The following is a 22201-nucleotide window of genomic DNA, read 5'->3' on the forward strand; positions in this document are numbered from 1 at the left end:
GCTGACAACTCGGCCGAGCTAAATTCTTGATTTGTAAACAGGGCTTTAGGGCACTTCTGACTGGTTCTACTTTACACTGAAGCTAGGTGTCGATTCTTTTATGTTTGCTCCATTTGTCATTTGTTTTTCATTTTCTTTTAATAACGCAATTTGATTTTAATTGTATTGTTGTCTCCGCTTGTGTTGACTTTTCTATTCACTACGTATATTACAGCTGAACAAATAAATAAATAAACTACGTATAATCATGTGTTTTCCCCTTGATCTCAGAAGTTGATGGAGCCCAACCAAGTACTCAGGAATTCGACTTATGGAAGGGAAATTAAACGGGGGTCCCGTGTTCGAGGAGGCGCCTCAAGCACGTAATTCAGCCTCAGTACTCACACTTTGGGTGCAAGAAATACACCAGATGTATTGTATTGTATTACTCATACAGTAGTATTTTTCAATCCTTTGAATCCATTGTTTATGCATGTATCAGTTCATGTGTTCTTATCAATTTCCATGTATTTGCATTGAAATGCAATAAAACATTCATATAAAACAGAATGAAAAATGATGAAAAACAAGAAATCTTTTAAGAAAAGCTGTGCATTGCCGCGTATTTTATGACTGAACTGCTGAGAGCGACACCTAGCTTCTTCAGTAGGAAATGCAGCAAAAGGGGATATTGGAAATTTACCTCATTATCATAATTTATGTCACATGAATTATTGGCACATTAAACAGGTTTTGTAAAACTTTTTGACCCACAATGAATATGCATTATTTTTCATTACAAAATAAGTTCCTTCTGATGCAATTTGTGATATATCTTTATATAAACATGGTGAGTTAAAGCATAGATTTATTACGCTGGACCACATACAGTAACATGCGTCTAGAAGAGCGTTTTAATACTCGCCTGGAATGTACCATTGTCTAACTAAGCCATGAAACTCGGCAAGGAAAGAAGGGCCTTTGGAAGGGGCTTTGGAAGGGCTGGGTTAAAAGGTCCGTCCATTGATCCAACCATGGAAGAAAGCTGGCATAAGGCATTGCCGCTGGCGCGGCAATGCAAAAATTTGATCAATTTGACTCAACCTTCTTCTGCTGCCTAACCCAAAACCTGATGATAACCCATACAGAATTGGTATCCAAACAGCTACATGTACTTCAGTGTGCTACAGGTGAATTCATCTGTTAATGTGACAGGGTTCAAAATACCACCTGCATATGCAGGCTAGTGCAGGTAAAATTGGAGTTGTGCAGGTATTTCTGGTGTCTACCTGCACCTAACCTGCACTGGTCCATGTACTGGGTTTTATACATAAATGTCATATGATGTAGGTGTATGTGGATTGTTATTTACTGTTACCACCTATATAATATAGAAGAAAAAATAGCAATGGTTCCTGAACAATTTTAGTATGATCCATACTTCCTACACTCAGAGTGGTGCAGGTAAAATTTGTCTGGTGTAGGTAATGTTCAGTGTTACACGTACCTGCACCAGTGCAGGTATGCAGAAAAAAGTATTTCAAGCCCTGTGTGATGCACACCACAGAAGAAGCATGACCTTGTAGCTATGTAAATTCCCGCCATCAACATTTCAGGCTGCCCCACTTCCAAGTTATTGCTTTCTACTTGAAGCTACTTATGTTTTATCTCTTCAAAAAATAAATACAAAAGCTTGTGTACGTAGGTGGGGGAAAACATTGTTCCAACTGCAAAATTCCATGTTGCACACTGCATTACCTGGATTTAAAAGTAAAAACTGGGTTTAAAATCAAAAACTAAAACTTAAAAACTATTACGTGGGTTTAAGATTAAAAACTAAAACTTAAAAACTATTACGTGGGTTTAAAATTAAAAACTAAAACTTAAAAACTATTACGTGGGTTTAAAATTAAAAACTAAAACTTAAAAACTATTACGTGGCTTTAAAATTAAAAACTAAAACTTAAAAACTATTACGTGGGTTTAAAATTAAAAACTAAAACTTAAAAACTATTACGTGGGTTTAAAATTAAAAACTATAACTGTGGTTGTATTCGTGGTTTTCAAATTAAAAACTATAACTGTGGTTGTATTTGCAAGTGTGCGAGAAGGTATTTTGAGCAAGTTGCATTATGTACACCATGGCAGAGGTATATTGTACATGTACATGCATGACCTTGCCACTATGTAAATTCCCTTTGTGCTCTCCTGGCATCGTTACGCTCTGCTCACTTCAGCTGACACATGCACTTACCTGGGATTAATTACCTCACCTGTCCTCAAACAGGTGACGCATCGCACCTACTCAGGTGTGCATAACTACAGGTGTTGCCATCTAGGAGCAATTACAGGTACAGGTATTCAGGGGTGTATCTTGGAAAAGGTGTGGCTAATGTAACACTAATGACTTACCATAGAAGTGAACACAATGGGAGACTGACGATAGAATGACAATGGGACAAGATATTTATGGCTTCTAAATGTTGGATTTGAAGATACAGTGAAACCTGCCTTAGGGGTCACCTGAGTATAGGGGCCACCTGGCCATTGCGGTCACTTTTTGTCGGTCCCTTGGATTTTTCCCATTGACGTAAGCATTAAGAAATAGTCTATAGCGGTCACCTGTCGAATGCGGTCGCGGCCAGCCGATTTTCAGTCCGGCCGCTATGCCAACACTGCCGATAGCGGTCACCGGCGCGACTGGCCGGCCGCGTTACGCCGCGCTAAACCCACGCGGGGTTCACTTTTTTTCAGAAAAGATCGATCGAGGAACAAAGGAAAATGGCGGCGCTGACTTCGTGTTCAGACAAGAGAACCAAGCAAATGTCTGTCAGTTTTGACTCAGAAATACGATGTCGAAGGCTTCGACTCCCGAGGGACACGCATTGACGTTGGTCATTCGGCGTTCCGAGAACGGCAATTCCCCCCGTCAACTAGCGGCTGATTTCGGAGCAGGTGTCGGTCGGACTCAGATTAGTGTTAATCATGTCTAAATTATTATAAGTACACTGTCTTCTAATGTCATGATTGACATACATTTTGACTATACAGAAATAAGGGAGCAGCTACAGTGCTGTAGCAGTAGTAGTAATACAAATCTATTTGATTAAACTGTTTGTTTTAAACTCATATTTAGTTTAAATGTATAACCTTAATAATATTGTCAATAAATACTCAGTATCTCAACGGAAGCTGAATACCTTGTCACTTATTGCTTGTGGTGAAATGTACCTTTTTGGCTATACTGCCTATAGGGGCCACCTGCCCATAGGGGCCAAATTTGGTCAGTCCCTTGAGTGACCCCTATAGACAGGTTTCACTGTAGAGTATTACAAGTTGTGCCTGCCAAAATTTGGGAGTCTAATATGTTGCTAATATGACAGCTTCACCTACATGTACAACAAATTATATATGAGATGATGTAAATTGAATGCACTTCAAAGTTCAATAACAGTTAAGCCAGGGCAATAAAGTCAGCATAGCAATGTACACTACGTACTGTAGAATGTCTAAGTTATTTCTATCATCATGGTGAATTTGGCACTCTTGATCTAAATTGCAACAACTTTTCCTATAATTTATAAAGGGGTTAATATACATGGTGAATTATCTGTCATGCTGAAAAAAATAAAACCTTGTATTTTCGCACATTAACTCCTCTACTAATAACACTACTAGTACATATCACTGTTAAGATGAGCATTCTGCAGTACGTATATACATGCTGAGAAAATAAAACCTTGTATTTTTGCACATTAATGATTAAGTTAACTCCACTACCAATAACATAACTACATGACATGTAGTACATATCGCTCTGTTAAAAAAAAAGCATTCTCCCATAAGTTTACAACACTCTGGATTGAGTCATAGGCATTAGACAGATTTACCATAGAGTACTCTTTGGTCTCATGTGGTTTCTCTGACACAAAACTGCCACAATGATGTACATGTATGTGAAGCTGTCATCCTTAACCATTACATATACCTGTACATGCACATGTACCTAACTTCCCGATAATACCACAAGAGACTGACAAACTCTGGTCTTTGTCAAGTGGTCTTTACAGACAAGATTCTTAATGCTTGTGTCAATGGGAAAAATAAAGGACCACAAAAAAAAGTTGGTCCTTATGACTTATGTAGAATAGGTCACTTGCACAGGGTGGACTGTATATATCATGTACCTTTGCATGATACACAATGTTTTTCTGCGACAGAAAACTTAAGTGAATGCACTTTAGTGAGCTCCCTACCGACATTATACATAAGCAATACAACTGTTGGTAGTATACACCTTGAAGACTTAGCAAATTTTGTTGCTATTTCTTAAATCTATCTCAGTTATCTCAGCAATATCTCAGAATTTAGCGAAGGAGGGTCTGTTTTGGGGGTTTACCTGTATTCTTGATGCTGTTGTATGAGGTTCTGCTGGGGGTTTCGGGAGAGGGGGAGTCCTCGGGTAGTGTCAGCTTCCCTCGACTGCTCACGATGCACCCAATGGTGACCTGATTTCACTCTGCACAAACCAGCTCTGGGAATTACAGGGAACAATTTTATAAAAGAACTATACATGTAACTTTCAATCAATCACAGGGTTGGACAAGTCCACTAGCCCTGTTGTCCAGGGCAAGTGAAAATGCTGTTTGGGCAAGTGCATGACCTACTCTACTTGCCCAATCGGGCAAGTAAGATTTTTCCATTTGTCCTGGGCGTACTCTCTCCAGTTGGCTCTGGCCCTTTGAGTGTGTTGAAGATCTGATCTACCCATCTCCCTCTTGGGCATTTCCTTTAGGCCACAGCAAGTAAATTTTATGGATGACATCAGCGCGCATTAATTTTTTTCTTCTGCAGGGATGGTCAACATGACTGTAGTTGTAGAAATGAAACTTATTGAATAGTTGTAAAAGTGACACCAATATGGAAGCTATGAGTGTGGTTACCAACTTTGTTGGTGATGCCAGTCTACCACACTAGTGTGACTTTTACCACGCCAGTATATGTCTTAAATACAGGAATAAATGCTTTGTTGGCTCTGACACCATGTTTTGTCCCTTTAATTCTTGTTACAACATTCATCACAACTTTATGGTGCCTATTTTTGAAAATGTAGCCATCTTGTTTTTTTCACCCATCTTGTTTTGTTTTTTTTCCCTATCGCACTATTTAAATGCAGTCTGCAGAGGATGTCATCCATTTAATTTACTTGCTGTGGCCTTATGTAATTCACAAGATCAAAGGCTGAAAGCCCAAATTGCAATTTACAAATTTTACAGCCATTAGTAACAGGCCATAATTTCAGCATTTAAATATTGACTTTTCAAATTACATGGTTACATAGATCAAAGATTGGCTATTAGAATGTAAGTTACAAAAGATATGTCAAATCTGCTAATAAGCTAGAACCATCGAGTATACTACTAGAAACATTTAAAATACAAAAGGGAAATCTTGAGGGTCCTTTTATAACTAGTACTGTTGTGTGATTTTACTGATATGACAAGTACATAGTTTTCCAAAAGGTCACATAGGTTGGTGGAAGTTAGTAGCCTGAGCATCATCCTCCGTCGTGACCGCTGGCTCACGACTTTCGATTTCTAAGCAAAATTCGTGAGCCAGTCGTCACTACGGAGGATGATACTCAGGCTAGGAAGTTAGGGTTGTTTGTTGTCTATAATCTGGAGGTTCTGGGATCAAATCCCAAGCAGTCTATACTGTTGTGCCCTTTAAAAAGGCACTTTACGCCTACTTCCATTCTCAACTGAAAAATTTACAAGTACAGAGGTTTTGAAATGGTACCTAAAAAAGAGAGAGTGATTTTGAAAAAAAAAAGTTAAATTTATATTTATACTGGACAAGATTCACCCCTAAATCATGGGCGTTTTGACAACACATGTCAACATCCGATAGTCAGACAGTAAACAAACCATCCAACTTTCGTCAGTATCTAATTTTCGTACTATGCCGAATCCTGGATATCCAGAAAACGTCATGAGCAGAAGGACGATTCCTGGATATCCAGAAATCGTCGCAAACAGGACGTTTCCTGGATAGACGACGCTGTTTATCCAGAACGTGTACGTGGGGGTGGAGCTTCCTGTTTTCGAGGGCGGGGACTATGTTGCATGTTGTTTTCGTGGTTAGAAGGCCGCCATCTTTGTATCTCCGGCGCAATAGGTTTATGTAGAATTATTCTGTCAGCTCCTGGTGTTACAGAACTTGATGTTTACATGTTACTTACGTATCAGGCCCAAAATGCTTTTTGCGTAATGAATCAACAAATGGCAGTCAAGATGGGATAAAGCTACTGTTGTTTTCCGTATAGCGACACATTCACGGTAACGTATTAATAGCATCCAGATGGCGTCCCTTTGTCACACAAGGCTTGGTCCACATCCTGGATATCCAGAAAATGGCTTGAACAGGAGGACGCATCCTGGATATCCAGAAAACGGCTTGAACAGGCTCAGGACGAATCCTGGATATCCAGGAAACGGCTTGAACACGCTCAGGACGAATCCTGGATATCCAGGAAACGGCTTGAACGCTCAGGACGAATCCTGGATATCCAGAAAACGGCCTGAACAGGAGGACGCGTCCTTGATATCCAGAATACGGCTCAAACAGACCTGACTGCGAACGTCACGTCAAGAGGGACCGCGAAAATTTTCGTAGCCTTGGAAGATGTCTCCCAATGTTTATGGGGAGGGCAGTGGTCACTTCCGGGTTAGATATTTGTGATCGTATAAACATAATTTTTTTTTAGATAGATAGGTCGCTCACCAGGCTATAAGGACAAATTCTGGCTACGTGTTCACTGTTTTCTCTATCTCATTTTCATCCCATAGACCTGCCTATATTGCTCCGGTCCGGTAAAAAGCGCTTCGCATCCCGACTCCAAGAAGTTCGGGCAACTTTTGAAACTCTCGCAGCTAGAGTCTCGCGAGGTATCGCGAGGTCGACCCAAATATGGAAACAGGGGCGTGCATAATTACTGTTTTCTGCACTGTCAATCACCATGATTGACGGCACCGGAAGTACGAATCCTGGATATCTAGTTTTCGTAAGGTTTTTTGACGATTCCTGGAGCCGCCGAAAACTAGATGCGACACATGTCAACATCCGATAGTCAGACAGTAAACAAACCAAACATCGTGCATAATATGAGAGTAACACATCATGTACAATGACTGATAAGAGTTGAAAGTCCAAAAGTTTTCATTCTAGGCTCACATTAGAAACGACATGTATCATCAAGAACGAGGTGACCTTGAATTTGTTATCGATGACACAGGCACAAAGAGCATATCCATTGAGATCATTCCAAGTAACCCGAAGGAGAAAAAAACAATATTGAGCTGTGTGTATCGCCCACCAAATACCGACATTATAGAATTCAATGAGCGCATAAAGGAATCTATAAACAATATTAATAGGGAAAGAGCGACTTGTTATATTATTGGTGATTTCAATATTAATCTATTAAACAATACTAACCAACCCACTACTGATCATATAAATGAAATGTTCTCATCTGGCTTCTACCCACTTATATGCAGACCTACCAGAATTACACCTTACTCTGCCACCTTAATAGACAACATTTATACAAACTCAGGTAGCAACAATATCAAGGTTGGCATCCTCATCACTGACATATCAGATCACTTTCCAATATTCCTTTCATCCGAATTAAACGAGCCAGTCAGACAGGCAGACAAAATATCTTATCGCCAAGTTAACACAACTAACATTCAGAAATTTACACAATCCCTATCAGAAATAGTATGGAGCGACGTATTAAACGAAACAGACACAGAGAAAGCATATAATCAGTTTCTCGAAACATACGGATCGTTATACGAAAAATGTTTCCCAAAGAAAACTACAAAAATCTCCCAGCACTCTCGCAAAAAACCCTGGCTTAGCAGTGGATTGTTAAAGTCAATACGCAGAAAAAACAAGCTCTACACTAAATATGTCAAGAACCCCACGCCCTTAAACCACAGTATCTATAAAAAATACCGGAATAAGTTAAATCATCTCCTAAAAACTACAAAGAAGGATTACTACCACAAAAAGTTCAATGAAGCTACCAGTAACATAAAACAAACATGGTCCCTGATAAATGAAGTTATAAATCGTAACAAAAGCAACTCAGCTGGTCCAAACAAAATACAAATTGGTACCAAAACTACCGAAAATAAAGATGAAATATGTAATGAATTCAATGATTTTTTCATTAATATTGGACCTACACTTGAAAGTAAAATCCCAAAAGGAACACAAGATCCTCTTAGCTACATCACTTTACAAGTAAATTCTAACCTATCAACTTTTGTGCCACCAACTGATGCTGAAATTACAGATATTGTCAAAAACTTAAAAGACTCAGCTGCTGGTCATGACGAAATTAGCCCTAAAGTACTAAAGTTGTCACTACCCTATGTTATTGCCCCTCTAACACATATTCTTTCTCTATCCTTGCAAAATGGAATTGTTCCCCACCCACTAAAAGTCGCAAAAGTGACGCCTATTTTTAAAAGCAGTGACCCACTAAATGTTAACAACTATCGACCAATATCTGTCCTTCCCTGCATATCTAAAGTCTTGGAAAAGCTAGTATATAGTCGTCTTTTGAAACATTTAAATCAAAATAACATCCTATATAAACATCAATATGGTTTCCGAAAGGGCTATTCTACCTCTCTGGCACTCATACACTTAATGGAAAAAATTTCTACCGCCATAGATAATTCAGAATACACAATAGGAATCTTTCTCGATCTATCAAAAGCATTTGATACGGTTAATCATTCCATTCTACTCAATAAACTAAAACGATACGGTATATGTGACTCCGCAATAAAATGGTTCTCGTCTTATCTATCCAATAGACAACAATACGTAGCTCTTAACGATAATAAATCACAACCCAAAATAATAGAATGTGGTGTCCCACAGGGTTCGATATTAGGACCTCTACTTTTTCTGATTTATATAAATGATCTCGAAAAAGCATCCTCAATTATATTCTTTATCCTATTTGCAGATGATTCAAATCTTTTTCTTTCAAACTCGAATTTTGATACGCTAGTAAAACTTGCTAACGAAGAAATGAAAAAGGTTATGTCGTGGTTTGAGGCAAATAAATTATCAGTAAATGTTAAGAAGACATATTATCTAATTTTCTGTAATAGAAATAAAACCTATAACAAAAGTGCCAAAATCTTTTTAAAAAGTGTGCCCCTGTCTCAAGAGAGTCAAGCCAAATTCTTAGGTATAATCATTGATGATCGACTGACCTGGAAATCGCATATAACTATGTTAGGTAAAAAGATTTCAAAAACTATCGGTATCATTGGAAAACTTAAACATATTCTTACTCAAAAAACCATTATTACCATATATAATAGTTTAATATACCCGTATCTAACCTACGGGAATATAGTCTGGGGATGCGCCTACAAAACCACACTACAGCCCCTGATATTGCTCCAAAAAAGATTTGTTCGTTCAGCCACGGGCGCCAGTTTTCATGCACATTCTGCACCTTTGTTTACAAAACTTAAGATTTTGAATATTTTTGATATCAACAGACTTCAACTGATGCTATTTACGTTTAAATTCCTAAACTGTTCTCTTCCAGAAACATTTAATGGTCTTCTAAATCTTAATTCTCATTTTCATAATTACCAAACTCGACAAAGTGCTCATTTCCATATTCCCCTATTTAGAACGTCAGTAGCCCAAATGAGTGTAAAATACAAATGTATAATTAATTGGAATAATCTCCCCCTCCATCTAAAATGTTTAACATCAATAATTAGTTTTAAACGCAATCTAAAAAATCACCTACTTTCCTTTCCCACTGACATTTGACATCTTATCTTGATTTCTCCATTTGATAGCTTAAGTTGTTATTTAGTTGATATATTTCCCTGTTTTTAATAATTTAATTGTTGTTTTAATCATTAGGTATTTAGCTGCTACATTTCCTTGTTTTAGTCATTTGATAATAGCTTTATTTGTGTCACTTTAGTTACGATATATCCTTGTTTTTCCTTAAATCGTTAACTTTGGCTTCTCTATTATATTATATAGCTTCATTTGTGTTACAATAGTTTCAATATTTAAATTGTTGCCAATAATTTTTTCCTTAACTTCTCCATTTGATAGCTTAAGTTGTTATTTAGTTGATATATTTCCCTGCTTTTAATAATTTAATTGTTATTTAGCTTCTCTATTTGATGGCTTTTTTGTGTTAATTTAGTTGATACATTTCCTTGTTTTATTATCAATTGTTTATCACCTCAATTATTTCATTAGAATTGCATACGTTATAGGAGGAGGGCTCGCATAAGCCGTTAGGCTTCCTCCCTTCCTCCCGCACAGTATTTGTTTTATCCAATGTACATTTCTCTGTTTTTGTGTTCTACGTGCGAATAAATAAACTCAAAACTCAAACTCAAACAAATCAATCAATCAATGGTTCAATGAGCAAAAATCACAAATAAGATTGTTTCTACACTCATGCTTTTTCAATACCACCACCTCCAGTCACACCAAAACAGGATGATAGTTTGCTTGGACTTTGACATGCACCAGAAACATGTACATGATATGTTGATAAATTTACCTACCCAGGTAACAAGGTACACTAAATGACTACAATACCAATACACATCTAGGTAATGGAATACACAATGTCATGATATTCCATAGGGATTCACAAGGACACTGGCATTGTCTAATGTTATTACACCACTGTTATGATCAAAACCATACAACTTTCCGTTTGCCACTAGCATTGTCTAATGTTATTATCAATACACACTGGCATTTACCTTTTCATTATACTGATAAGTGTTATGCCTGAAACCTACCAACTGTCCATTTGCCACAGAGGTGAAAATTACTTGTTAATCATTCAATGCAGAGGGGTAATCAACACACATTGTTATGGATGACAGAGACAATGGGACAATGGATTATCCAATTGTGTTAATCATCACCATCAAAAACATCTTCACTGTACAAGGCAAAAATGGGGATTTCTGTGGAACATAATATTGGCCCAAAGCTGTCAGTAAATTGGCCCCTAATTAGTACATTAGGGCATATTTGAAGTGTTATCTTACTTATTCATGAAATTCAAAGACTGACAATGAATTTGTTAAAATGTCTACATTTGTGGAAAGAATAAGGAAAAGATGACATTAAAACACACCAAAATGACAATCCTCTGAAGTTTGAAATGACAAAAACAAAACATCTCACAACATTATGTTCATGTGGTACAAAAATCCATTGTCATTCATTGAAAGTGCTTCAAAAATATCAGGCTAACATTGAAAACAAAACAACCACTTTTCAAGAAAGCTACAAGCTTCAATTCTTCCAATGACACAACAAAAGACTGTTGTTGTTGTTTTTTCTAACAAGACACAAACCAGGGAAAACGTCCACAGACAGGTGGTTGTTTGGAGAGTCAATGCGGAACTCACACAGACACGCACAGGAAATACAAACTATCAACATAGCAACCGACAAAAACGCCTCAAATAACACAAAAAAATCACCCTCTCGATCTAAAACTGTCCGCAGTGATAATAAAAATAATATAGACATGTTTCTAACGGTGAGTTCAGGCGCCAAACGCCCGTCCTAGCGGTTGTTTTTGTTCCATGTTGTTCCGTGTCGAGTTCGCGCATGGCGATCACTAAGGAATCTCACCAACTTGTCCGCATGTTTTTACACAGGCATCTCGCAACGGAAGCCATAAACTCTGCTTAGTTCTGCTCCAGATTTGTCCTTCCCTGTCTCTCCCGTGACCTTGTGGTTCTGGATCCTATATTGCTCGTGCGCCAAGGATGTAATTTGTCCAAATGAAAGTGAGGGAGGGGGGCAATTATTACAAAGCCCCAGAGTCACGCATGAAAAAAGTGGGCCGGCTTGACAAATTATTTTCACCTTCTACAGGCATTAGGGAGGGAACCCACCACTAACTCCACCACTGTTTTGTTAAGAAAAACCTTATGATATAATCTGCTGTAAAATACCCCGCTACAGTGTCTACAAAGGTGTGAAATTACGGAAAAACGGAGAAATTTACCCACCACTACTTCTTCAGCTGATGGACATGGCGGCCAAGCACTCTGGGTCAAAGGGTAAGGGGCGCTCCATTGTTGTAGCTTTCGAATTTCTGGCGTCCCTTAAAAATCCACAAACAGTGATAAAGTGAAATGAAAAAAATTAAGCAATCTGATGAATATTAATTTCTTCCTGCTATGACTGTTTTTTAAATTAGAAGACATTATTTCTACAAAATAGAACAACTACGTAACAAACATGGTTTGTCCCCTGTAAGTGCCGTCCTCTCGCCGGTTCTCGCGAGGCTTGGAACAGGCGGGAAGTCCAATATGGCCGCCGGGGACAGAAAATGTTGATGCAGATTTGCTAAAAAAACTTTATAAACTGCTTCTCCGCAATCAAAAAGAGCCACAACTTTATAAAGCAAGTTACAAGGTACGTAACTTATCTATGCACTGCACGATAAAGTTTCCCATTTCCGTATTACCGCTTTGGTGCCGTTGCTTGCCAAATATATATGACAGTACATGTTGACCAAAAGAAAAATATAATTTTGTCGTCTGTTTTTGTCAGATATTCCAGCGCACGCCGCCATGAGTGAGTTCAGAGTCCACCACCGAGTCAGCGAGCTGCAGAACCTGCTCAAGTGAGTCAACTTGTACTAGCGGACACCTCTGGACTGTCAACTTATGATCATCATCTTTGTCACATTATTTGAGTGAGATTCAAATGGAAATAGAAATATGATGCAAAAGCATGAAAATAAGGCCCCATATATGCGGTTTTACTCAGCTAGTACAACTAACAATAATAATAACATAATAACATATGAATATAATGATATGTTTATAAAGAATTAGCCTTTTGCAAGGCATGGTGAATACTAGTACCTAGCCGCAGGGTCCAAAACTCCCTGTGCTACCCGTGCCACCTGACCGTTTGTTTCCTGTCCCCACTAATTTGTCAAATCGTCAATTGACCCGCCATTGAAGTTCATCCGGGGTATCAAAAACCTGCGGGTCTCGTTCACAGTGAAAACACAAGATGTTACAGCTCTGGGCATGAGAGTAGATCTCATATTCATACCCCAGACTCACCGTCCAGCCATGTTTCTGGTGTAACCCCTTCCATGATGCCTGTCTCCTCCGCAGGGTTCGCAGCGGGGAGGGAGCGGAGGTCTACGCTGACCTGCTGTTGAAGAACATGACCCCCTACATCACCACACAGGTCAGAGGTCAAAGTTCATGGACATTTGTATTGATCCAATCAAAGTTTAGGGATGATATGAGTAGAACTAGAAAGATGAACAAATGTTAAACTGGTACAATTTTGTATTCCCAGTGACGCTGCAAACTCATGACACCGGCTGGTATTGCTCGGCTACCAGAAAGATCCAGAAAGGGTTGCAGTCCCTAAGACTGACGAGATGTTAAGCCTTGGTCGACTGTGTTTGTCGAAAAGAGTAGGGGCTTTCTCTGGCACAATGATTACCTATAAATACTGAATATAGCGTCTGGCTTTTTATGTCTCAACCAGGGGAACACTTTAGTTAGCAAAACTGATTCAAGATTACTTTCACTCTCTATCTGCCATAAGATGTGGGAAAGATTTTGTTTTCAACACAAACTTTCCCCTCCTGTAATGCAGGTATCGTCTCACAGTGCCAAGAGGAAGATCGCGTCCTTCACCAAGACTCCGGACGACTTCCAGCGCAAATATGATGAAGTCAAGTCCAAAAAGTAGGTCAAGTTTTGGTAATACTTAAGCTCACCCCTGCGGTAACTTAAGTAGGTGGATGCTTTCATCAGGTTGCAAGGTCCTATGGTAAGAAAGTCACATAATGATTGTACAATGAACTGTAATGAGGGGGATATAGACTAAGTTTAGGACCACATGCTCCATATTGCAGCAGCTACACCTATAGCTGCAGTGTTAAGTAGAACCAGTCAGTATTGCCATGAGGTAGGTGTACTTCACTTCATCTTGTATACAAAGAACATTGATATTGTTATCCTGAATAACTTGTTTGATTTCTGCCTCCACAGTGTGCGTGAGCTGGACCCGCTGGTGTTCCTGGTCTCCAAGCTGACTGAGGAAACCAAGGTTACAACAACTAATTATCATGATACTTACCCTGACTTACTCTTCATTCTACTGTTACATAATATCTATGTATCTCAGACAATTGTTTTAAAACAGCCTTTTTCATGATTTGAAAGTTGCATACAAGTTTTATTTATTTATTTATTTTATATCGCTGCTTGTTGTTTCCTTATTTGGCCAGACCCAGAAGTTCCTGGAACATCATTATGAAATGCTGACGCCTCTTGTTATTTCCTTATTTGGCCAGACCCAGAAGTTCCTGGAACAGAATGCCCAGGAGCGGGCAGCGGAGGCCGGCGGAACGCTGACGTCCACGGGCAGCGTAGTTTCCATGACAACCGCCTCCGGTGGGAAAATGTCCCAGGAGGAAGTGTCGGAGGTGGGACTGATGTTGACTCTTTCTGTAGAAGTGATCTGAGTAGATCCATAGCTCTGGTTAGGGATGTCACTGGGATAGGATGTTAAATGGAGGTTTTTGTTGAGGAGAACCACACCTCAAGCACTTTTAAGATCCTACCGCCCTTACAAAAAAGAGTAGGGGTTATTCCCAGTGTTGTGTGAAAGGTTTATACCATACAGTTCAGTAGCCGCACCTGGGGCAATTGTGGTATTGAACTAACCTTGGCGCTGAATGGCAGACTGTAACAGTTCAGCCCTATTGGGTGGTAGTCGGTTTCTAACACCTGCTTCAGTGCTGTGTGACAGTTTACTGGCAACTAAGCTGGGGACTAGGGCAGACAAAGAAAAAATGATTGGTTGACTGATTGACAGGATTATAAAGAAGAAATGTATGTTAAGTAAAAAAGCAAAAAACTTCATGAAATGCATCAAACTTGTATTCTTCCTGTTCGAATCTGCAGCTGCGGAATAAGCTGCTGAGTGCCACCAGTGGTTCCTCCATCCTGTCCCCAGAGTCCCTCCGCAGGCAGAGAGACAAGGCCAGGAAAAACGGTGAGGCATCATGGGAACTAGGGCTGCGTACCAAAACGTAACATCAGGTACAGGTACCGGTACAGAGGTTTAGGTGCAGGTCCGGACCTCTACCAGCCAGTGTACCTGAACAAAACTCCCCACCTGAAAGATCTGTTGCATACCGCCTGTCCCTAGGTGTCACTTTGGGAAACATTATATCATGCTCCGAACTCTGAACTCATCAAGTTGTGACAGTTACATCAACATGAAAAGAAGAACATTTACATTGCCATGTTGAAGGCAGTGGAGCAGCTGCCAAAATGTCAGTAGAGCTTAAGTAAGTTTTGTATGCCAACCTATCTACATGTACACACTGTCAGCTTGTGTAGACAAGCAAAAATATTGCACACTTGGAAACTGGAAAGTTTTCATGAAAAATAGTCAGATTTGCATCTGTTTGTTTTATTTGTTCAGGAAAAGAATGGTGCTCAGCTGGAACAACAACATAAAATCAGAAGCTGTACTTCGATTTTGGGGAGTTAAACTACTTAGAACATGCTTTAATGTTGATGTCATTGCATATATGGACATTAACTTGAATTTAATGTTGGTGTTCCAGCTCAGTCCCACACACTAGCGGTGCCAGCCTGGGTGTATGAACGACCCTTCCTGACGGGAGATTTCGTCCGACAGACACAACCTTCAGCTGAACATGTATGTACACAGACAAGAATCTGACAAAAAGATCAAATTGATTTTTAAGAATCAGGAAGACTTGTCGTGTAGTTAAGTTGGTTGTGGTGGTTGAGTTTGAAGAACTTTACTACATATTAGTATTTACCAACCTGATAAAACTATTTACAGTGAGGAAGACTAATAGTTCATACATGTATCTCAGTGCTGTACATATACTTTCAGGGCTCGAAATACCACCTGCATATGCAGGTTAGTGCAGGTAAAATTGGAGCTGTGCAGGTATTTCTGGTGTCTACCTGCATCTAACCTGCACTGGTCCATGTACTGGGTTTTATACATAAATGTCATATGATGTAGATGAACATGGATTGTTATTAGCTGCATTGACTGTGTGGATAAAGTATAAAAGAAAAAATAGCAATGGTTCCTGAACAATTTTAGTATGATCCATCCTTCCGAAATTCAAAGTGGTGCAGGTAAAACATGTCTGGTGCATGTAATTTTCAATGTTACCTGCACCAGTGCAGGTATGCAGACAAAAGTATTTCGAGCCCTGACTTTTGTAAATTTGTACCAGATTATGCAAACTTTAATTGAAATGTTCAAAACATCTTTCCCGTCCTCATATCAGACTGAAGTTTTATTAGGGGAGATGACCTGACCTATCGATAAGCTCTTTCTTGCTGTAAAAGCATAAAAACAATACATGTAAGTGTAGAAAACGTACTACTATATGAGACTGACCTATGCCTACTACTTCTTGCTTTGCTACATTGTTTGAAAAGGCTAGATTTGTAAGGAAAAGTTTGACAATAACGCCATATTTTATGAATATGTAGTGACCTTGTTTCTGTACCCCCCCCCCCCCAGCCTGTTGCCCTTGGTACCCTTCCCATGAGCCTCCAGGAGCAGGCTGTAGTGGAGGACCTGCTGTTCACCATGATGGTGAGGCTCTGACCTTTCTGACCTTCAACTTGGTTCTATAGAACAGTGGTTTTATGTTTCAACATGGGGACGAAATAGAAAAAAATACCTTGACTCTGTTTCATAATTCTGTAATCTGTGATACACAAGAAAGCACAATTCAGTTCTTGGTTGCAATGCTTTTTAAACAATTGAGTATTTGATGATTGATTGGTTCATTGGTTGGTTGATTGGTTGGTTGGTTGGACTGACTGACTGACTGGTGCAATCACTAGCCTGGGTACCAACCCCTGCAGTTACCGCTGGCTCATTGCAATCTTTTCATGATTAACAATCAAAAAGATTACTGTTACTATAGAGGATAGTACCCAGGCTAGTGAAATCAGAACATGGCAGTGAACATTCTTAATTTGCTGTTGTTTGTTCGTTTGTTTGTTTACAGGGTGTTGATGGAAAGTACATCCAGGCTCGAGCTGTGAACGACAAACACGGACACCGCTCCTTCAATGTAGACCCGTCCCTGGGTAAGAGTAACGTCTAATAAAAGCAGTCTTTTGATATCCTTGGATGTCTTGCAAAAATATAATGGACAAAATTATCTTACAACAAGACTAGTGTCTAGCAAACGTAACAGTAGCAAATAAAGAATGTGTATCAATTTTGTATCAGTACCAATGTACTTATTTCTTCTTTTTTTTTATTAAAAAAAAAGAATGTGTATCAATTTTTAGTGTGCTTGCAGCAAACTTACAAACGTTTGAACACATGTCATGATATACATGTAGCAGCTGTATTTATTGTTACGATGTTCCCTGCAGATTTGTCGATGAAGGAACTGGTGAACAGAGTCTTGCACGTCTTTAGCCACTACTAATTTGTAACAAATGTTACCACACATGTAACAAATGTCCTGTTGTTACATTGTTTCCTAGATGTGTCGATGAAGGAGCTGGTGAACCGAGTCCTGCCCGTCTGTAGCCACTACGTATGTGTAACAAATGTAAAAAATGTCCTGTTGTTGCGATGTTCCCTGCAGATGTGTCCATGAAGGAACTAGTGAACCGAGTCCTGCCTGTCTGTAGCCACTACTCTTCAGTCTGCAGGTTCATGGAAGGTCAGCAACAGTGTTTTTGGTGCTTTCTCTGATACTTACATTTCAGTATACAACCATGTAATAGTGTACAAATACTACATTTATGCTGTATAGCCTACAAAACTATGTAGTTGCACTGGTGCACCCATAGTCAAATATTAGTTGCACAGATGCCACATGGGTGCACAGTTGTATATTATGGACAAGGACTCCATGCAGGAAGAGTAGTGATTGTATGTCAACACTAATGGAGGTTTGGTAATAAACAAACAAACCCAGTATTTCCAGCCGAGCAGTATACGCATTTAGATACATACATGTACTATATACTGGGTTTACCTTGTCATCTTTTTAACCTTCTGTTTGCTAAGCTAGCTGTCTGGCACCAAATGTGTTTTGGTAATGGAGTCAGGCAGTAAGGAGAAGGTTAATGGAGATTCGCTGTCGTTTAATGTTTGCGGTTTTTGCAGTGGCCGCTTCACTGCGAACTCAAAACCACCGCGAACATTTCTCCATGACAGTAAGAGACTACAGTGCATGGTGCTACCACGAACTTAAAACCACTGCGAAAAGTCCTTTTTCCAGCTACTGCGAAATTAAATCCCCGTGAACTTAAATACATTTACAGTATGTAATCTGTTGACTGTTGTTGTTTACTCCTGTAGAGAAGTCCATGCCAGACTACGGCCAGGTGAACCACGCTCTCTGTGCCGCTATGAGGAACCTGGCAAAGGTGAGCTGATCCGTGACTAGTCGACAATCTTGCTTCTGGATCAAAAAGTATGGGTTCAAGTCCCGGTCTACCCTGTGGTCTCCTTTGATCGATATGAACGCAAAGTCTACTTGTAGTTTACTCCTTTGGTTATCAGTTTTGCTTCTTCTCTTTAGGCCTTGGGTAAGCACTTCTGATTCTATATCGTAAGGTTAGGAGTTTCCTGAGAATCCCATCCTAATTGTTAGTGTTACCCTGATATGCATAGTGTATGTTGTTGGTAGTTATATGGTGTGCAGTTTGATAACTTGTGTGTCCTTTGCTTTAGGAGGGCAATGTCTCAACATATTAAAGAACTCAGCACACTTATTGATAAGAGTTAAGAGTGCTCCTTTTTTTGTTAGGAATCTTAAGATGTTTGTTGTTAACCTTACAGGAGTATCTGATCCTTGTGGCTCAGCTGGAACATCAGTCCAGACAGGTGAGTGTTCAGCACAGGTGTTCAGTACAGGTGTTCAGCACAGGTGGACAGTTGGTTTCAAGATATGATCTTACAAACCTGTGACATCATCTTCATTCTTTCTTTGTAATCATCTGCATTAGAATCTAAACAAGTTAATCTTGATCAGTCTGATCATCTGCCAGATGGTAGCGGATACTCTTTGTAATCTTTTCACAAAGATCATTTGTTGATTGATCAGATAGTTTGCCATTGGTCAAAAACTGGAATATTCCTTTTTTCTCCTATACACCATCCATGAAAGCAAGTTATGTTCGAAAGTGATTGCTGATAACTGAGAAGTTTTTTTCTCCGTTTTAGGGCCAGCTGTCCCTGCAGAAGTTCTGGTTCTATGTGCAGCCGTGTAAGAGGACCTTGGAGATACTGGCAGCCATCGCTGAAACTGTCAACAAGGTAGGTCATGTGGCTTCAGGAAAGGGTTAAAGCTATGCTACGTAATATTTGGACAATACAAAAAGTAGATATTCCTGCCATTTCTTTACATAGTAAGCTAAGTCTACCCTTTAGCATTGAATATCAAGGCTCAGTGAGAGAAGTTGCAACATCAGTGCATCAAATAAACATGTCAGATGATGTCTACAAACTGTGATCTTCCTACATGGACCTCCATGCTTCCTAGGGAAACACGCCCACATCTGGCTTATCAGTGTCTTGTGTGCCTGACTGCACAGTGGGGTGTCTGATGACAGTTGCACCAGAGTTTTTGAAAAACGTAATCTTTGCAAGATTTCTTGCAGTTTTGAAGGGAATGTAACCTCAGCTTATTGATACCCTACAAAATAGACTAAGTGCATGATTATATCCTATTCTGAAGTGAAAAAAATTGAGTGTTTGAAAAGAAGAAGATCTTCCCCTGTAGCCAGCTGGAGTGTGATAAACTCATTAGCCCACCCCCTAGGGTGCCTACTGGAGGCCTGGAAGTTGTTACTTACAGCCAAGAGGGTCTAACTTGGGGGGACACAAAGATAATTACGTAGCATACCTTTAAAGGGCATGTAAGAGGGGGCATGGTTGGCTATTTGTAATTGTTATCTGTTAACATACACAGATGGAGTAAAACCCTCTGTCCTTTTTATCTGCAGGGAGACTGCCGAGGAGGAGCGGTCCTGAGTCTGCTGCATGAGAGAACAGCCAGTCTTGTGGGGTGAATATTTCTCTATGGTTTACTTAACATTCAGATTTATGTAGCTAGACAGACGCCATGTTGTATAAAGTAGAGTGGACTCATTTCTCAGCTAACCGACATCTTTCGCACCGCAGTCATCCCTCAGTAAGACATCTGGAGCCACATAGTTCAAGTTTCTGAACTTTTGTTCAGCCTGCCAACTTTCCGGAACTTGTATCATAAAGCCTCTAACTATAGGCAGATGACTGCGGTACGATAGATGTTGGTTAGCTGAGGAATGATTCCAATCTACATGTTTTTGTACAATATATAGTCGTGCATATACACGTATTCCTACTCATCGTCTGCCATTTCCATTCGATGTGCATGTATCTATCAAACACAACTCCTCCCAAGCCATGCCAGCTTCATTTGTTGGATCTCAAACTTAGAAAATAATGCTGAAAAATCACCATGCAGGAAAAGCAAGTCTTGCTACATGCAGTAGATTACTGTAACAATTATTGTAAGATGCAAATTTTCTCTCATCACTCTGTTTTCATCTTGAAAGATACCTGGAAAAAGTGAAACCTAGGAAAATGTGGAATAGTAGAGTCCTAGTATGAGACAAGATACCAAGGTTTGGTTATTTGTTTATCCATTAGGCCATGTTGATTTGGTTATCAGGATGACATCCTGGGGGAACTCCAAACTCATGCGAGCATGCACATAAAAGAAATTTGCCAAAAAAAAAGTGGTCTTCATTGTGAAATAAGTGTCAGGAAGGTTTCACAAATGATCATTGTGAAATAAGTGGTCAGGAAGGTTTCACAAATGAATAAACACACATGTATGGTACACCAAATAATAGTCCTCAATTTTGTTCTTTCACATTTCTTCTTTGACCTTTGAAATGACTTTTTTTGGCATTCTATGACATTAGTATCTGTTTTTCAGATTTTTTAATCTATGGCATATATATTTGCTTATTTTACAGCTGGTTTGTACGTTTTACAGTATGGTTGAAAAGTTGCTTTTTCTTTGGAAACGGCTGAAAATTGATGTGCGCTTAGATGTCATCTATATAATCTAATCAACATGGCCTTTTTATGATACTTATGACACCTGTTAATTTTAGGGACTCGAAAGCCCAGGACCTGTGCCTGTACCTAACCCAGGCCGCCTGTGTTCCCTACTTTGAGATCCTGGAACGGTGGATCTATAAAGGGATCATCGTGGATCCGTATGCAGAGGTGATGACAATTGTTTGTTTGTTGAAAGATGTTTTTGTTTTGTGCACAGTCATGTAGTTTTATTGTGTGTCATATTGTTACTGTATACAGTACCTGTGATTGTCGTTATGGCTGGTGGAAATTTGAAATTCATTATCTTTGGACGCCTCTAAACTAGCTATAGATGGAATTCGCTGAGCGACATTACATGGACCAAAACTGGATCTGTATCACTCTTGATTTCGTTTGGATCTAAATGTGAAGGTACATGACTTTATATGATTATGTAAAAGACAACAAAATGCAAAATGTGAAAAAATTGCTCTTAATGTAATGAAATTTGTGGTATGACCACTGACTGTTGCTCAGTGTTCACAACCACTCGTGAAAAGTGGATGTACACTGCAATAGAAAGCTAACAATTTCATACTGAATTCATTACTGTATCTGTAGGCAACAGGATTTTTACCAGAGAAATTTTCTGCCCACAGTTCATCGTTGAGGAGCATGAGTCTGTGATAAAAGAGAAGATTGAGAAGGATTACAACGATGCCTACTGGGAGCAGAGATACACCATCTGTCGGGAGAGGATTCCTGTGTTTCTGGAGAAGGTATGGATAGAGGGAGGGAGGGATAGATGAAGGGATCGAGAGAGGGAGGCCTTGGTGAGATGAGGAGGGAGGGAGAGAGGGAGGCCTTGGTGAGATGAGGAGGGAGGGAGAGAGGGAGGCCTTGGTGAGATGAGGAGGGAGGGAGGGAGGCCTTGGTGAGATGAGGAGGGAGAGAGGGAGGCCTTGGTGAGATGAGGAGGGAGGGAGAGAGGGAGGCCTTG

General features: G+C 39.6%; 2 protein-coding genes across 2 annotated transcripts in view; one reads left to right on the top strand and one right to left on the bottom strand.

The window, feature by feature from the left end:
* Positions 1-12253, bottom strand: part of LOC118408349 (ubiquitin carboxyl-terminal hydrolase 7-like) — a 29328-nt gene extending 17075 nt beyond the window's left edge. Inside the window, exons 1-2 of the mRNA XM_035809052.1 lie at positions 12099-12253; positions 4379-4513 (exon numbers count right to left, since the gene is read on the bottom strand). The gene's annotated coding sequence lies outside the window, so the exon portion shown is untranslated. The remainder of the gene's footprint in view (positions 1-4378; positions 4514-12098) is intronic.
* Positions 12254-12599: 346 nt separating this feature from the next.
* LOC118408351 (gamma-tubulin complex component 2-like) overlaps positions 12600-22201 on the top strand; it is a 20815-nt gene continuing 11213 nt past the window's right edge. The window contains exons 1-16 of the mRNA XM_035809058.1: positions 12600-12718; positions 13224-13299; positions 13720-13811; positions 14118-14175; positions 14423-14554; positions 15036-15126; positions 15707-15801; positions 16654-16728; positions 17150-17231; positions 17744-17821; positions 18466-18533; positions 18949-18993; positions 19333-19425; positions 20115-20176; positions 21276-21390; positions 21861-21980. Of these exons, the coding sequence (XP_035664951.1) occupies positions 12666-12718; positions 13224-13299; positions 13720-13811; positions 14118-14175; positions 14423-14554; positions 15036-15126; positions 15707-15801; positions 16654-16728; positions 17150-17231; positions 17744-17821; positions 18466-18533; positions 18949-18993; positions 19333-19425; positions 20115-20176; positions 21276-21390; positions 21861-21980 (1335 nt within the window). The 5' untranslated portion in view covers positions 12600-12665. The remainder of the gene's footprint in view (positions 12719-13223; positions 13300-13719; positions 13812-14117; positions 14176-14422; positions 14555-15035; positions 15127-15706; positions 15802-16653; positions 16729-17149; positions 17232-17743; positions 17822-18465; positions 18534-18948; positions 18994-19332; positions 19426-20114; positions 20177-21275; positions 21391-21860; positions 21981-22201) is intronic.

This window comes from Branchiostoma floridae, unplaced genomic scaffold (assembly GCF_000003815.2).
Source record: "Branchiostoma floridae strain S238N-H82 unplaced genomic scaffold, Bfl_VNyyK Sc7u5tJ_1578, whole genome shotgun sequence".
In the NCBI taxonomy this organism is placed as follows: Eukaryota; Metazoa; Chordata; class Leptocardii; order Amphioxiformes; family Branchiostomatidae; genus Branchiostoma; species Branchiostoma floridae.